This window comes from Phyllostomus discolor, chromosome 6, assembly GCF_004126475.2.
Source record: "Phyllostomus discolor isolate MPI-MPIP mPhyDis1 chromosome 6, mPhyDis1.pri.v3, whole genome shotgun sequence".
Classification (NCBI taxonomy): domain Eukaryota; kingdom Metazoa; phylum Chordata; class Mammalia; order Chiroptera; family Phyllostomidae; genus Phyllostomus; species Phyllostomus discolor.
The window spans coordinates 137,996,915-138,010,113 of NC_040908.2; the positions used below are offsets into that span (position 1 = coordinate 137,996,915).

General features: G+C 44.9%; 1 protein-coding gene across 2 annotated transcripts in view; it reads left to right on the plus strand.

Moving 5' to 3' along the window:
* Positions 1-13,199, plus strand: part of NELL1 (neural EGFL like 1) — a 729,686-nt gene that overhangs the window by 337,188 nt on the left and 379,299 nt on the right. For both annotated transcript variants that reach the window (XM_028515811.2, XM_028515812.2), the window contains exon 13: positions 8,081-8,206. In XM_028515811.2, the coding sequence (XP_028371612.1) occupies positions 8,081-8,206 (126 nt within the window). The remainder of the gene's footprint in view (positions 1-8,080; positions 8,207-13,199) is intronic.

The following is a 13,199-nucleotide window of genomic DNA, read 5'->3' on the forward strand; positions in this document are numbered from 1 at the left end:
GAGGGAAGGGAGGGAGAAAGAGAAATAGAGAGAATCATCAATGTGTGGTTGCTGGGGTCCATGGCCTGCAACCCAGGCATGTGCCCTGACTGGGAATTGAACCTGTGATGCTTTGGTTTGCAGCCCACGCTCAATCCACTGAGCTATGCCAGCCAGGGCCAGAGGCAGGTTTTATGATGAGTGGACAGAAGAACTTAAATGTGTCAGGAACTTCAGAACCTGGAGGTTATTTAGATGCTATCTGGTTTAACTCCCTAGTTTTACAAATGGGAAAACCGATGTCTTGAGACGAGAGGTGATTGCTTAGTGCTATAGTCAGCTGATTGAAATAGCAGGATAAAACTTGCTTCTTGACCATCATCCGGTGCCCCCACTCCAACAGCCAGAGTGGAACAGGTGTGCTTGGGGTCACATAGGCCGGGGTTGGAGATCTAGGTGCTCTGCTTGTGGTTTCCGGTGCCGGGCCACGGGATGGTTGGGAATGAGGAGAGGAGATGCACACAGTGCTCGGCACACAGCACGGTCTCAATAAACGTTGGTTTTCTTTCCCTACTTCGTCCTTTTTGAAATGTGCACGCCTTCTCCCCACATCCCTTCCTGGTCCTATCCTCCCTGGGTTACCTTTTTCTAGGCAGTTCTTATGAATAAGCTCAAGTTAATAACACCATTTTATTAAGAGGCTTCTTTGCATTCACTTCTCTCTTTGCAGCCAGACCCTGCTCTCTAATTTAATGGCGATGAGGCCAAATTCAGGTCTGTGCATGCTATGAATTCTCAGATGCAGATGGAGGCTGGCTGTATGTGAAGAATCATTATGCCACATCAAGTTTCATTTTAAAGTTCATAAATACACCTTTTTAAAACAAAACAAACTTCTTCCCCATCCTGGGGAGGGACATAAATCTTGTATTTTTATTACCTCAAAAGACCACCAGAAGATGAGCTCTAATATTTCAAAGCTGACAAGCAATCTGTACGAATGGATTGCAGTTTGAGCCCCACTATGCTTGAGCTGACATGCGCTGCAGTGGGGTTTATAGGAGTTTCTCTAACACAATTTAATTTAAAAAAAAAAATCCCAGGCCTTTTCGTCTCTGGTTTCTAATCCTCCATTAGGTGCTGGATAGTATTAAGCAACCGTGGTAGAGACTGCATCAAGCTGTGGGTTCCACCTGGGAGCAGACGGCTGCTACCTGTTTGGGGAAGCTGCTCTCTGGAGCCAGAAGTGTGAAAGCATGAGGGCTGATTTAAAGGAGCCAGAGAAGCTGAGGTGCACGGGAGAGTGTTATACCAGCACAAATGTCATGAACAGCATTGCACAGGGACATAGAATTTGGAGATACACTTGGTAGCAGCATCAGATGTATTTAAAAGGTCCTAGGATTGAAACATTATGGAGGGCAGAAGTGGCACAGTGAAAACAATGCCAGCTTTAAGGACAGGCGGTGCTGATTCAAATCTCAGCTATTATGGTTGCTGACTTTAAACCTTGGGCAAGTGACTGAATAATCTGTGAGCCTTGGTTTGCTCATCATGACGTGGGGGTGTCCACCTGCTACAGTAGTCAAGAAGAATAAAGGGAGGGAGGAGATACTACCTGTAGAGCACCTACCATCGTGCCTGGTATATGGAAGTTGCAGCTATTTACTGAGTATTAACCAGGTACCAGGGGCTCTTCCTGGTTGTACCCTGTGAGGATATGTACTATTAGCCTCTTATTCATCTCGGTATCACTCTGTGCCTAACAATGTGGGTTTTTAAAAATCTATTCATCCTTCCAGTAGATGTCATATAAGTTGTAGTTCTTCTTAGAAAAGCCTCCTCCACTGATTCAGACTTTTATCTTGAGTCTGGACTTGAGTGTGCTCTATTTCCACCTTGATGTTCAGCCATGGGCTTGGTCTCTTCCTGCCTCCTGGCTTGTGGGTGAATATCACACTGGCAGAGACCATTGTCTGAGAGAGGGAGAGGGAGAGGGAGAGGGAGAGGGAGAGGGAGAGAGAAAGGGAGAGATCGCCCACAGGCAGAGTACCATCACCATCTGGACAAAGGTCAGGTGGCTTCTGAGGAATGTGCTTATAAAATCCTCATTGCTTTGGGCCAACTCACTTTCTCTCTGAACATTGGTTTATTCTTTCATTAGGGACTTCTAATGTTTTGTTTTTGTTTTGTAATTATTCATTACCTTTCAGAATCTCTTGTCTGTAAACAAAAAGCAGCATTTGGCCTAGGCTCCTTTTTAAAATCTCAGTTGCTTGCTATTTCTCAAGATTGTTTTCTCAGGATATCCCAGCTCTCTGAAGATGTTAATTGTGTTTTGATTCTCTCTGTAATCAGTTTTGCTTTCGAAGCACTCTTGAGTCCTGTTGAAACTGTCTGCAGGGATGTGCCTTTTGAGGATGGATCTTTCTTTTGGCAAATGTTGCTGCTCCGTGCCCACCCCACCCAGAGCTGGGAAGTTGCCAATTTCTTCCTCTCTCCCACCATCTCGTCTCCAGGGGCTGGCTGCGTGGCTCCAAACACTTTCTTTCTCTCCTTCTCTTCTTCCTTTATACCAGGAAGGAGTTTTGATATCTGGTGGTTGCATGATGGGAGAATAAAGCAACAAAGATAACACTGTGACAGCTTAATTTTCTGGCACATTTGTCAACTTCTCTGCTTTATTTTGGTGCTTCCTTATTCTGACTGCCACCAGGAAATGATCAGATATGCAAGGGCTGCAATTATCAGTGGTGTGAACTGAAGACAGACCTACTCACAGACCCATTAGCGGGGCAGCAGGGATGTATGGTCAGCGGTGTGTGGGGGGGATGGCAGCAGGGGAGGGGATGGCCAGGGTTACCGGTGGAGAGCAGGAATTGGATAAATCTATGTGAGAAGTTCTCACCAGGGTTTTTCTAACCATCCTCTTGTCCAGTTTCTGAAAATATTTTTATTCAAAGCCTTAGAATCCTGTGAAACAAGGAAATTCTCAGAATTGAAGAGGAAAGGCTATTGAAATTAAAATAAGCTTGTTATAGCCAAGTGAATCCTTTGGATCTAGATGGGGCAGACTCCTCTCAGCAGTGATCTAGTGGCCTCAGGGAACTGAGCCACGGTTTCCTTCTGGGAGGAGTGGACAGGGGTCCGTGACTGGGAAGCATTCATTGCAGTTGGCAGCTGAGGCCCATGGACTGGAGACTGAATTGCCTCTAAGGCAGGGGTGTCCAACCTGAGGCCAGCGGGCGGCTTGCAGCCCAGGATGGCTGTGAATGCAGCCCAACACAAAATCATAAATTTACTTGAAACATTATGAGATTTTTTTTTTGTGATTACATGTTGCAGTGTATTTAATGTGTGGCCCAAGACAACTGTTCTTTTTCCAGTGTGGTGCAGAGATGCCAAAAGGTTGGACAGCCCCACTCAAAGCAAGTCCTGCCTAGTCTCTCATCTTAAAGAATGGCTGGGCACCCCAGCACAATGAGACCGAGTTAGTGTGGCTGTATCGCTGTGAGTAAAATACCAACTCGATTCAGCCCGCAGCCCGCCCTGCTCCCATCCACGCTCTCGACTGCAGCCGAGGGGTATTTTAGAGGCAGAAGTTGGATGAGAGTCCAGACTCCTTCACAGGGCCTCCTGGGCCCGGCAGGGTCGGGCTCGAGCTTCTCTTTCATTTCTTTTTAAACAGGCGGAACTCTGTTCCTCTAACTAATTCTTCTCAAACAGTCTTCTCTGTCTGGTATGTTGTTCCTCTCCCCTCTGCCTGTTTCACTTTCCTAGAGAGCCCTCCTCTGACCCTCTAAGAAGAGTAGCTTCCCGCTGCCTGTTGAAAGGTCTTACGTTCCAGATAGAACTTGGCGAGTTCAATGAACTTAGACTTGCTCAATGGTTTGTCGGGCTGTGAGGTCCCTGATGGGATTTTCTTCATCCCTCTCCCTTGGGGCTCAGTAGAGGGCTGGTCAATGTTGACACTCACCCTTATAGCCAGGCTTCACTTTGAAAAGGAGGGGCTGGCACTGTCTTATTATGCGCCCAGAAGGAGGAAAACGGGTGTTTGACAAATAACACTGATGCCAATAGTTGCCTCCAATACCTGGCTTCTCTCGGTGTTCCCCAGCCCCCACAGTGACGTGGTCTTTCACTCTCCTGCAGTCCCTTGAAAAACCTTGTAATCAACAGCAATGAAATCTCCTCCAAAATCTTGATATCGAGCAGACCAGTCTTTGGCTCCACTTCCTAGTTTTCCAGCTCATGTGCTCTAGTGCCTTCACTGTAATGATTCCTTGCCTCCCTCCATCAGGATTCCTGCTGAAATTTGGGTTCCTCAGCAAGCACCGTCTGAGATGGAGGGAGACGTATAAAGAAGTTTATCAACGGCACCACAGGGATGGACACCTGTGGGGGGAGGGGAGGAGACAGGGTGGGTAAAGGGGTGAGTGAGCGCTATCCCACTGAGTACTCTGAGTCTGGGAAAGTCCTTTAGAAGTATCCTGAGGTGAGATAAAGGAGAACTGTCTTCATTATAGGCTGCCCTCAGAAGGGAGGGTGACTGAGGGTAAGCCATCTCTCTTGTCCACGTAAGAAACATTCAAACCTGCAGAACACAGGTGGCGGGCCGAATCCAGCCCCCCACCTTGTTTGATCCCGCCTGGCACCTGGTTTCTGCCTGGTGGCAGCACCGAGCTCCTTGCCCCTAGTTAAGGAGTAGTTACACTTATAAAGCCTTAAAATTACATTCGGCCTTTTGAAGGTGACTGCGGGGTTGATGTAGCCCCTGGTGAAAATGAGTCTGATGCCCCTGCTGTAGAGGATGTTTTGTGAGTTTATTTGAACCAAACTGATGGCTGCTGCTGGGAAGCACAGCCTCAGCAGATTGAGAAAATGTTCTAGAGAATTGCAGTTCTGCGCCCTGCTTTATACATTACAATCAAAAGAGAGGGGTTTACATGAACTCATTGGTGATGGGTCAGAGAGGTGGGGGAAAGCAAAGTGGGGAAACCTTTGGGATTGGATAAAAGGTAAAATGATAGACACACACTTCTTTTACACAGCTGGGCAAGGGACAGTTGACACTCAACAGTTAACATGATAACAATAGCAATGAGGGGATTTGTGGTCTCTGCTTCGGTGCTCTGATGCAGTATCTGTGCTTGGAGGGGACCAGCAAAAGGAGATTAACTTTGACATTACATAGATGCTAAAAGACAATAGACAGACAATTCCACATTGACTCATGTCAGGGAAGATACTGTCCTAGGACATGACTATCTGCCATAAACTGCTGTTGGTTAGTAAGTTTTCATTGCAGACCATCCTGTGTGGTTCCTTTAGGTCTCTGAGTTTGTAAGGCTGCCACGCAGCCTTCCCCTGAGCTTGTCAGGTTAGTATGTGGCCCCTTTTTTTGGCCACACACTTTAAGCCAGCGTGAGTGTTCTAGAAGGCTAACAGCTGAAGGTCATTAGCAGCAAAACTCCCATTGGCTGGGAGACTAAGTTCTTTAGTTCTGAAGAGATACATGGGCAGTGCAGCACTGTGTCCAGCCTCACGTCTAGTCCGTTTCAGGTGCCTACTTCCTTATGTCCTGTTGTCTTGCATACTCAATTCCCTTGTGTCATTTTTTACCTATTATATTTGCCTAAAACTCATCTCTGGTTATAACTTTTCAATGACCATGCACTTGCCCCAAATATCTGAATGAGGCTGGAGAAAAACACATGACCGTGCTGCCTGCTCTTCTGTGACGTTTATGACTGCAGATCCCAAAGGGCTGCTGCTACACGCCCTGGGACATTCTCCTTTCCTCTTCCCAGAGTTACTCTTTTATACCTTCTCCCTTCTAAATGCCCAATGCCTCCTCCCTCTCCAACTTCTTAGATGTTACCCTCCCTTCTCGTTTCACTGAGAAAATAAAAACAAGCAAAGGAGCACTACTTCACTTCGCACCCCCAAACATGCCCACCTGTCTCCACTTCTCCCCTCACTGCTTGGCTTCCTCTCGCTCCATTTGTGCACCGGAGACCAACCTCTCTTGGCGTTATGCGGGACTGTGCTCCTTCAGCGATCTGTTCTCTCTTCTCCATCACCATTTTTCTTCACTGGCACTGAATCATTTCAAACAGCATACAGGCTTGCTGTGATGTTTTCCATCTTTGAACAAGTCTCTCTCATCACCCAGCCTCCCTACAGCTACTACCCATTTTTCATTAGGGGGAAATATCTCAAAAGGTTTGCCTTGCTTTTTCTGTCTCTACCGCCTCATATTCTGTTCTTCCTTTAATGGGCTCCAGTCAAGCTTTTCCCCCTTCCTTTCCCAAAACTGTGCTTTCTAGGTCAAGGACAGCAGCGAACTTCTTGCCACATCCAGTGGTTAGCTCTGCCTTTATGTTTTGCAACTTCACGGCAGCAGGTAACAAAATTGATCATTGCTCCTTCCCTGAAGCACTTTTCGTCTTGACTTTCATATCCACTTTTCTGTAAAGTGAAGTGTTTAAGGAGTGCCGGGAGCCAACTTGTTACAGAATTCTAATGCCGCGACTGCCAGAAAGATCTGCGTTCCATCTCGTGCTCCTGTGCAGTTGCTGCCCCATCTCAAGTTTCCAGGAGAGTTCCACCCACACTCTTTCTTGATGTAATCTTATACAGTGTTTCCATTCCTGTGGTGCATTTGTTTTTTATTATGCATTGTCTTGGATCACTTTTGGAAGGGTGTGGTGTTGTGCAGGGAGAACCCTTTTTGACTGCATGAGTGACTTCACTAATTCCTGCTGTTTGGTTTCTAATGAGAGTGAGTTATGGAAGTCTTGCTGGGTCTCCAAGAACTTGATTACCCCACAGTAACTTTTATTTACAGGCTGACACATCTTTAGCACTAAAAAGAATATCTACTCATCCTCTTAAAATAATTCGATAAGTGAGGCTTTTAGTGACTCAAGATAGCTGTTTTCTCAGTTTCTGTACATGGAGTAAGGGTATCAGTGTTTCAATGATAGTATTAATAGTAACACTCTCTTTGACTGATTTTCATTTTACAGGTGCTTTCATGAAGCAAAGTCCTAGTAAAAGATTTACTTCAGAGTTCAAATGGTCAAATGTTGGTTATAGCATGTTCTAACCGAATGACTTAGTAACAAATGTTTAACTTCCCTAAGCCTCAGTTTTCTAGGCTGTAAAACGAGGGTAGTGCTGTATCTCACTAATGGAACTGTGTGTGGATTAAATTAGATAATGCCTATAAAGATACAAAGCAGTAGGTTCCTAACTGACCCTCATGACAAGCTGATGAGGGTTCTGGGACTCAGAGTGGTTCACTGCAAGTCACAGGCTAGTGAGTGGCAGAACCAGAGCTGGAATTCACATTTTGTGTCTTGGATTCCCATGCCGAGTTTCTGTCCTGCCCGTTCTCTAGCTGTCACACAAAAGCAGTCCAAGTAAACTGAACATGAAGTCATTTTATCGTGACCTTTTATGAGAAGGCAGGTGATGTTCTGACCTCCCTTCTAAAGAGCAAAGGATGTTTCTGTTGAATCAGCCCACTATTCTATCACATGGGATGGATCTCCAGGTCAAGAGATGAAAGGCACTCATTTGCATTAGACAGCAGCCGCTGTCTGTATTCACAGTGCAACGTGGAAGAAACTGGCTGCACCATCATTTTGTAACAGATGGATTAAAGCCTGCCTAGTAACTCACACAAGCAGAGAGGGGATGGGTTCCCTTGATCTTGCTGATAGCAGCTATACCATGTACAACGGCTACCTAATAAATATTAATTAGTGTCAACTCACTGGCCATAGAATGGTTTGATTTTGGACATTAAATCAAGCTCCCTCCATGGTGAGAGATTAGTAATAATACATTTAGCCTTTATGTTCTGTGGGCCCCTAAGTGTTGCATCACACCATGGGTCTTTCTTGAAATACTGTTTGCTCAGGATTGGATCTAATGCACCAGCCGAACTTGCGCTTAAGCTTTTGTGTATGATGCATCTTGCTTTCTCCCTTGGTTTCCATGGGCGTTCACATTCTCTAATGTCATTGGAAGATGATTACGCTCTGGTTTCATCATCTGACTAACCATGATGTTGCTTTTTCCCCCCTTCCAGATATCGATGAGTGCGCAGCTAAGATGCATTACTGCCATGCCAACACTGTGTGTGTCAACCTGCCGGGCTCGTATCGCTGTGACTGCGTCCCAGGACACATTCGTGTGGATGACTTCTCTTGTACAGGTGAGTGTCAGGGGGCTGATTCAACCCTTCTCTGCATCATAGCTGTGTTGTTCCACTGACCTGCAAGGGCACTAAGTACTGTTTTGGCCAGAATAGTCCTTCTCTTACATTATTTTACCCTCGCCCTTTGAGAAAAAAAGCAATAAAGAAATTTCACCTGCATAATTTACTTCCACTCCCAGCATTTCGGCCTGTGTGTGAGATCATGTGTGCATGGGTGTGTGGTTGGAAATTGAAGTCCCAGCTGCCTGTAGTAACATTGAGGGACTTAGAGCCATCAGTTCTAAATTGTATCGAACTATTTCCTTTCATCATAATGAAATGTTTTTTTGTATATAAGAAAGTGTAGTTTGTTCCCTCATTGAGAAAGACAAGGATTAAACTTAAAGGGGAAGCAGGAATACTAGGTGGGCAGGGATTGGACACATGGGAGCTAGTCAAGACATTTCATTGATATGCTAACAGTCAGTTTGCTGCCTCTTCTCCCTGTATCACTGGGCTGTCAGTACTAGACCGGGACTCCAGGGCCTGTGGTTGGTGCCTTTGTGTGGGCAATGCTGGCTTTGTGGGGCATTTGGTTTACCTTCCGTTCTACTTCCAATCACATATGTGGGGTCATGAACAGTAGGTTGGTTAAGGCTGGCAGAAGATTCCGAGTATTCCTTCTCTTGGTCAGACTCTTTAAATGAGCAACCTGAAACCTCTAAGCTTTTAGTCACGTTGTACCTTTTCCTGACTCCTGCATCTTTCTCTTTATCCTGAGACCATTGGCATGTAAGAGCTGAATTCTTCACTCAGAAGAAAACACCACTCTTTTCTTAATGTATTTTTTTATGAGTGACCTTCTGAAAAGAGCAAAGAGTTGCAAGAGTTAGGGAAGCAACGTTTGCATGTCCAATACCTTTGCCATGGGTTGTTGTATATTTATAAGTTACTGTTCTGTAACTGAGGGGCTGGTGATCTCAGATTGATGGCAGTTTCTGATAGCCACAGAGGCCAAATCTCATTTATCTGTCTTTTATACAATATAACTAAAGTTCCTGGAGGAAAAAAAAGAGACTATATAAATATAGCATGCTGAGATCTCAACATTTTAAGGGGACAGAAATCTTTTGGACCTCTACACAAGCACAGTCTAAAAGTCTGTGATGTTATAGATGACTATTTCTCTGTTCTTAATAGTAAATCAATGTCTTGGCTTATTTTAACCGTAAGACTGGAAGGAACCAGTGAATGCCCTCCCAACATTAGCAGCACGGCGTCATGCAACTCAATAAACCTTAATTAAAGCCCTGCTGTGTGGAAAGGCCTGGTTGAAATTATATCAGAATGCCACCCCCACGTTTACTTTTTCACTGAGGAAGGCAGGCTGGCGTGCAGGCGCTGGTACTCGTTGAACCCCTGACGAATAAGGACAGGTGCTCTGTCTGGTGGTGTGTGTATTGGACCAGATGCAACATGAGTTATTTTAAGAACTAGCTCCAGAATTACTTTTAGAAAGGAAACTGCATTACTTGGAGTACAAGGCAGGGTTGTGGATAGAAGTGGGCACCAAAGCGCTCCTTTCCCCTCCTCCAAAAAGACCATGCAGCTCTGCAAGAAAATACCTGTACACACATAGGCACACACACACGTTTTGTTTTATTTATGTGTGTATATTTTGCCTGAGAGGGAACAGAAAAGTTAGAACACAAGAGAGAAAAATAAGAGGAGGGAGGGAAGAACCAGTCAGAGCAGAAGCCTGGGTGCTATGGAGGACAGAGGGCCAGTGAAGGTGGCCCAGAGGAGGGAAAACTGAACGGACTTGCAAGGGTAGGAATATTTAATGTGAGGTCTGTTCCTTGTGTTTGCTACTCCGTATGCAATGCTAGTCTTCCTTGTGACTTTCAAACCTCCAGCAAAGTCACCTGCCCTGAGCACTAGGTAGTCTCCCCTGCAGTGGAGTATCGGTTCACACGATGGACAACAGAAGTGGTACATGTGTGAACAGGATATTGAGGCCTCAGAGGTGGAGGTAACCATCGTAAAGTAACTGCTCCTGTCCCTTTCTCTGCCCTACCTCCCAGGATATACTCCTACCCACACGCATCACTTTCACCACAGCCTCCTCCCAGGGATTTCAGAAATCTTGATGAGGGCTTTGAACTTCATAGGTCATAGAATTGGGAGTCAGATCTTTTTCTTTAAAGAAATCTTCCTTTGATCCCAGATCACTTCCTACTTACTGCCCCATTCTTCTGCTTCTATTCACAGCACAACTTCTTAATTTGCATGGAGTTATTGTCCTCCTTGACACTTACTCCCCTTCTACCCTCTGCAACTCTGTCCCGCAAGGCTTCCGGGCTCACTGTGCCACAGAGACTGTACCTGTCACGGTCGCCATGAGCGCCACGTTGCTAAGTGGAATGTCCTTACCTTCCATGATCTCTTGGCAGCATTTAGCAGAGGTGACCACGTCTTCCCCTTTTAAACACGTCCTTTTCTTGACTTTTGAGACATCATCTCTCTCGATTTCCCATCTATCTCAGTGGCCACACCTGCCCATCCTCCTAGCAGTTTAGGTTAGAGGGTCATAAAGCTCTGCCCTGTCCCCATTCTCGTGTTCCCCTCCAAAGTCTTTTTAGATGCGTTTGTTCCATCCTAGGACTTTTAACAGCACTTTTGTCAATAACACTTACATATCTATCCAGTTGTAATCTTTTTGCTGAGCCTCTGAAACATACAGTCAACTTGACCCCTCTGCATAGATATTTCAGGGGCATTTTATGTTCAACATGTATAAGACAAAACTCTTGATGTTTTTCCCATCTCTGCAAACCTCCTCTCCCAGTTTTCTCTATCTCAGCGAATAAAAGCAACATCTACCCAGTTTTTTGAGCAAAAAATCTGGGTGTTATATTTGGTTCCTTTTCTTCTCCATCCCCTGCCCTGAGTCTGTCCTCCTCTGCCCACGCCCGGTGCCACCACACTGCTGGGCCGCTGCCACAGTGGCCCCCACACTGCACTTTCTGCCCCAGTTTTCTGCCACTAGAACTCTCTCCTGTCATAGCAGCTAGAGCAAACTTTTTAAAGCAGAAATTATACAAATCCACTTAAAACTCTCAGGTGGTGTTCCATGGCACAGAAAAATCAACCTCATTCTCCTTCTTTTGATATTAAAACCTGCAAGGCATTTCTTCTTTCTGCCTCTCTTGCTTGACCTTGTATGTTTCCACCCTTGCCATTATGGGCAGCTGTCCTGACTTTTGACTTTTTTTATTCCGTGCAACAAACTTGTCCTGCCCCAGGACCTTTGCATGCACTGTTGCTCCTTCTTAGCACTGTTTTCCTCTCGATATCTGCCTGACTGGCTCTTTCTTGCCATGCAGATATCAGCATAAAAATCATCTGCTTGGAGAGGCTTTTTCTGATTAACATGAATTAGCTGCCCATTTTTCTGTCTTATCACCTGATTTCAATTCTCTGGATGTTACTTATCACTGTCTGAAGTTTTATTATTTTTAAATGTGATCCATTAATTTTTTTTCTTTCTTTGAGAATGTCATCTCTGAGAACAGAAACTTTTTCCCCTTTTATTCACTACTCCATCTTGGCTACTTAGGATGGAACCAGGCAAAGGGCAGTGATCAATAAATATTTGTTAAATGAAGGAATGAATTAATCCATTTGACCTCAGGTTCATTATTTATCTCTCTAAATTTTATTTCTAAAATACTGTTTATATATACTATATCTATGGGTTTTGTAAAAACAAAATGATATGTGTGAAAATATTTACCATGGTGCTTAAATCAGTCAGGATAGGGTATTCTGTAGTGACAATAACCCAAAATATGACTGATGTAAAATAACGAGAATTTATTTCTTGCTCGTGCCTATCAGTGGTCAATACGAGGGATGCTGAGACTTGCCAGAATTAATTTGGGGTACAGGTGATGAAATGTTCACTATTGTGAACATGCTGCCGCCAGGACAGGGAGGCGAGGGCCTGGATGGGCTGCATCTGCCTTAATGTTCTCACCAGGGGATGATACGCTTGGATTTGCCTTCTGCCCGTAACTCATTGGCTAGACTAGTCACAGGTGCCCTACCAACTACAAGGGGGCAAGTAAATGCAGTCCTGCCTTGTGCCTAGAAGGGTAAAGAACCAGAAACATTTGGGGAATGGAGCTAATGAATACTATAGTGACTGACACTACTTTCTCAACAAATTTTGTTCCCTTTGACATGTGGAGTTGTTGATGAAAATAACCTTTTTTTTTTAAACATCAGTTCACAACATGATGGGGAAGTTAATCTCAACAAATAATTATGGTATTAGGCACATTGTATTAAGGGCTATGATGGCAGTACAAGCAAAATGCAATAAGAAAAAGGTGCTTTTGCCAGATGGAGTGTTTGGAATGTGTTTTACAAGCCAAGAGGAGCTATTGGAGTTGACCAAGGCACGGTAGCATGCACTGCCCGAATGACATTAGAATTTCATAGTGGAAAGTGCCGATGGGAATACAGAGACCAAAGAGACAAGCATTTTCCCTGGTGGTAATTTCTCCTCTGGACCAGATTCAAGGATCTCCACTGGACACTTTCATGGGAGGCTAGAACTCTGCCCTGAAAATAAACTCGTTTGGCCAAATGTGCTCTTTATTTTCTATGATAGAGTCACTCCCCACCTCTAATCGCTGTCATTTCTTTATTGGCAAAGAACACTTCTTCCCCTAAGTGGTTATTTGCCAGAGTAATAAATGAGGTGTATAATAGATGTCTGCGGCTGCGTCTTTTCAGTATTTCATTTCCAGAAGACGGTTTCCTGGGAGAAACTGACAGGCCCAAAGGCACCCTTTGTCTGCCCCGAGTCCCTGACACAGCATTTCTTATCATCGACGTTCCTTTCTCCCAGTGATCGCAGCATCTGCTGCTGCTGTTTATTTGATTTTCCAAGTACATCAAGGTCATCCCCAACCCCTGTTTTTCGGTATGCCATTTAGCCTGA